Below are 4,491 nucleotides of genomic sequence, written 5' to 3' on the forward strand. Positions count from 1 at the left end.
CTCCAGGACTCCTTCTCCGTCCAAACAATCTTTAGTTCATTGTTCTCTGACTCGGATGTTTGAACGGATCCGGGTTTTGGAGTTACGGTTCGGTACATGTTTGGTTCAGCAGAGAAAACAAATGAGATAAATACATTTTAAAATTGTATTTTGAAAAAAAGAAAACGTTCCATCGTGTGTGATTGTCTATAATTCTTCCTGTGACAGTTTGTTCGGCTTTTCTTTGACTGAGAATAAAGTGAACAGCTCGAGTGGTTTGGTTAAATACCAAAATATTGAATCACAAAAACATCTGGTAGATTGACGGGTAATAAACGTCTTCACCGCTGGATGAAGAAGCCCTGCGTGACCTTTAGTAGCAAACAGTCTAAAATCAGAAAAGCTGCAACGATTAATCAATGAGTTGATCAGCAAAAAACTATTTTGATAATTGATCAAACATTTGGAGTAATTTTTTTAAATTAAAAAACTGCTCCATTTCTCTTTCTTAAATGTGAATATTTTCTGCCTCCTCTCGTGATGAGCAGCTGAAGGTGAACCTGACATCATCAGATCATCTTTAACACATTAAACAAACCGTCCTATATTAGATCATCTGTATTTTACTAACCTCCTTCATAGAAAAACTAACATCTTAAATCATCATACAGTGAAATATCAAATCTTTAAGTCTCCCCCAGTCTGTTTTCCTGCTGAGTATTTTTAGATGTTGAACTGCCGGAGGAAGAACAGCACCTCCCGACCGTGTAACCCGAGAAAGACAAAGTGAGGACGGACGGCTCGGTCGGACGAGGACGTGTGAGGAGACTCGGCTAGCCACGGCTATGACTGGAAATCACATGTAGTCGCTCTGCTCCACACAAACCAGCTGGATGAAAGAAGAGCAGTGATGACTCAGCGTTACAATAAAGAGAAGAAGAACTTAAAGAGTCTCCTCCATCTGCAGACGATCATCGTCCACAACAACAGGAAGCTAGCTGTTCTCCCTGCAGTAACTGTGATGCATTCAGGGGATCCGTGAGGACTCTGATGGTTTACACTTAACATTGATCCTTTGCTTTCTACGAACGTCCGCCTCCATCAAGCTCTGTCGACAGGAAGTTCATAACCATAAGGAGGTAATGAGGCCTTTCTCCGATGGGACCATTAAGTCCTCTGGTGGGCTTTTAGCAGAGTAGGACTTCTGATAGGTCCACTTGTGAGAGGTACCGGTACCAGTCCAGTGCCGGGCCTTGACTCCGGATGCATTTATTCCAGAGAGGTGAACAGTCAGTGAGGTGGCTGATCCGTTCTCACCCTCTGCTACCAACACCTGGTTGTCATACGATATCGATCGCTCGTCTCCAACTCACACGACAAACCCCGTCCTTTCCAGTTTACCTCAAATGAAGCTGGCGAACATGAAGATCATTATGAACCAGCCGTGTACAGATCTGAGGACTGTGGCGACCCTTCGAGCGGCTCCCTGTGAACCAGCCAGCATTTTAAACCTGCAGTGCATGTAGCTGAAGGACAGTGGGAACGTGGCTTTGCTGTGACTTACCTCTGCAACTTTAGGAGGAACTCCATCTCCCAGCACCTCCCTGTAGAAGCACTGCTGGGTCATGTAGTAGGAGAGGCCGCTGGTTCTCTTGAAGGCATCTTTCAGCCGCTTCAGTTCCACATCGGTGACTAACGAGGCAGAAAGAGAGAGGTTCAGTTAGAGAGATCAGAACGGCTGCTGTGTGATGTCACAGAGGGAAAAAAAACATCTAAACTGGACATGATCCTCTTTATCTAGGTCCATTTAAATAGTAAAGAACGGTTTTCTAATACAGAACCAGAACCACCACAGTTGGGGAGACAATGATTTTTGTCTTTGGGTTTGTCATGTGAGTGAAATGAGCCTTGAACAGTCTGACAGTAGAATATATCATGTTTTACAGACATGTACCCAGCAGGGTCGACAGCACACAGCTGACTAATGATCTGATCATGAGCACACAGCAGCTGAATGATCAGCAGCAGTTTACCCACAGGGTCAGCACGTATGTGACGGTCAACACGCCACAATGCAGCATGACAAAGGGTTCACTCAGTCATCAATTCTACCTCAGTAGAGACAGACGTGTCAGAGATGGGTCTGTTTATATGAGGAGGGGGAGCGTCGCGGCGTCACAGAACCAGCAGAGCAGTAAAAACCCCGCCCACATGTTGTATGACTGGTGGTCAGTCAGCATGGTAGACATGCAGCTCATTACAGCAGAACATCAGAGCTCACTGGACTCACACTGCTCATGAGGTTTCTTCTGTTTAAAAGAGAACCCGGCCAAGACGGGATGTTTGGTCCAACACCATTATTAGGGATTACAAAAAGTCCTCGTATATCTGCCAATATTCTTTCTATTTATCTACTGTTGATATAAACATAATTTGTTTGCAATGATCCCTGAAATGTGTTTATCAAACACTTTGGGTCTAATTTACGAAACATTTGCGTGTAAAATCACCTGCAAAATTCACACCACCCGCAAACAAATGTCCATCAGATCTACTAACGACATGCAGCGAGGACTGCATCTTTCAAATGTGCAGTTTAACACACGTTGTTCATTTTGCGTCTTTGCCTGCATCATATGTAATATTGGACGTTTCTGCTTGAAGGTGCAAAATACTGGGAGGAAACATGCAAATAGAACAATTTATCACCCGCAACGATATTTAATAAACCTGGAAGTAGAAACTGGAGAAGTGATTGTTGTGTATTTTAGTACGACTGAAGGTTTTAATCAGATGAGCATCAGGAGAGACGGCTGCTCTTATTGTGAAGGAGACACGGCTGCTCTTATTGTGAAGGAGACGCAGGAAACCACAGAATACGTAGAGAACCAGGTTTTACACCCGTTAAACATTTCTGATGTCAGAGGCAGAAATTATTGTCCAGCAATGATATTTCTGAGTTATTGAATAAACAGAAAGATGATTGACAGCCAACAACAAGGAGGAGCCACGAAATAACCAGCATTTAAAAAACTTTTTCCGACTCAGCATTTTGCTGCCTCTGGGTGGTTCCAGCGTATCTCTGCTTGGATCTCCCTCCAGTCCTATTATTCAGGTGAGCTGTCACATCCTGAATGAGTCCTGCAGAATTCACAGGTAGCTTCATCTGGTTCACGAGACCTCCAGGAACTCAATGAAATCAGCTGCTCATCACAGAAAGATCTGGACCTGCTGATTGCTGTCCGTTAGAGGATCTCATCCACCGTCCTTTTTGTTTTCCCTTCAGTATTGACTTCCTCACTGATGATCTCCTATAAAGTGTTTTGTTCTTATTATTTTTATATTTCTTAATTTCAATGGGATCAGATTTCCTTTTGGTTTTGCGGTCGTTCTGTTTTTCACTGCTGGAATCACTTTAACACACAAACCCTCATTTAAATAGAGATTTGCACCTGACTTCAATGACGCAATGAACTCAGTAAATCACCTGCAAAACGGGCGCAAAAAAAGTGCAAATCTTTGGAAGGAACACGCAATTTAGTACCTTTATTTGAGATCTTAGTAAATCAGGCCCTTTGTGACAAAGATGTGTGATGGAGGCAGGATATTTTACAATTTATTGTCCACGCTGACAGTCACTGGTAATTTAATAATTAAAAATAATAATTAAAAAACACTAATAGCACCATTTCTGATTAACCCCAAAGATATGTTTCTGCATTATGTTCCATTTCATATCGGCCAACAAACACGATACATCCGATCCAGGCCGATATCAGCTGATCACATCGGCCTGCAGCTTAAAGTTTAGAAAAATGTCAAGTTAAAGGTCATCTAGACAGATTTTAATATCAATATTTACCCCACTGCTAGTTTGAAACTCCACTGATTTAAAAAAAAAAATTTAAAAAAAAAGAAGAAAAAAGTTGAATTATTATCTGTTTTGAACATTTCTGTGCACTTTGCATCATGATGAGTCGGCTGTGTGGTGAGAGATGAGGTCATACTTCTCTTTCTACCTGCAGCACTTTTCATCTAATTAATACGGAGGCCGGGAGCGGCCATGGGAAGAAAGAAAATGTAATTTAATTTAGTTTCAACTTTAAACTGAGGACAGCTTTAATGAAGGGATATAAAGGATTATTGTTAGTAAACGACAATAACAATGATATTGAGAGTTTGTGGATTAAATCGTTAGCAACATGCTAACTGTGAGGGTACTATCGACTTTATAGTTGGTTAGCTGACAGTTGAAGCAGGTGAACTTCATGCTGAGAGGAGGAAGTCTGTTGTGATGTCTCTCTTTATATAAACTCATCTCGTGTACACAAATTAATTAAAACGTGGGAAGGAAGGAATTAAAATGTGGGAACAAATGAATTAAAACATGAGAAGGAATGAATTAAAACGTGGGAACAAATGAATTAAAACGTGGGAAGGAATGAATTAAAACGTGGGAACAAATGAATTAAAACGTGGGAACACATGAATTAAAACGTGGGAACACATGAA

The 4,491-nt window shown here is 41.5% G+C and overlaps 1 protein-coding gene across 1 annotated transcript in view; it reads right to left on the reverse strand.

The window, feature by feature from the left end:
* Positions 1-1,347: 1,347 nt before the first annotated feature.
* Positions 1,348-4,491, reverse strand: part of LOC138635329 (ubiquitin carboxyl-terminal hydrolase 32-like) — a 20,525-nt gene continuing 17,381 nt past the window's right edge. Inside the window, exon 2 of the mRNA XM_069722750.1 lies at positions 1,348-1,671. Within this exon, the coding sequence (XP_069578851.1) occupies positions 1,382-1,671 (290 nt within the window). The 3' untranslated portion in view covers positions 1,348-1,381. The remainder of the gene's footprint in view (positions 1,672-4,491) is intronic.

The sequence above is a fragment of the Brachyistius frenatus genome, unplaced genomic scaffold (assembly GCF_029030835.1).
Source record: "Brachyistius frenatus isolate BFR_SWC_R1_liver_20210118 unplaced genomic scaffold, ASM2903083v1 Contig_303, whole genome shotgun sequence".
Lineage (NCBI taxonomy): Eukaryota > Metazoa > Chordata > Actinopteri > Embiotocidae > Brachyistius > Brachyistius frenatus.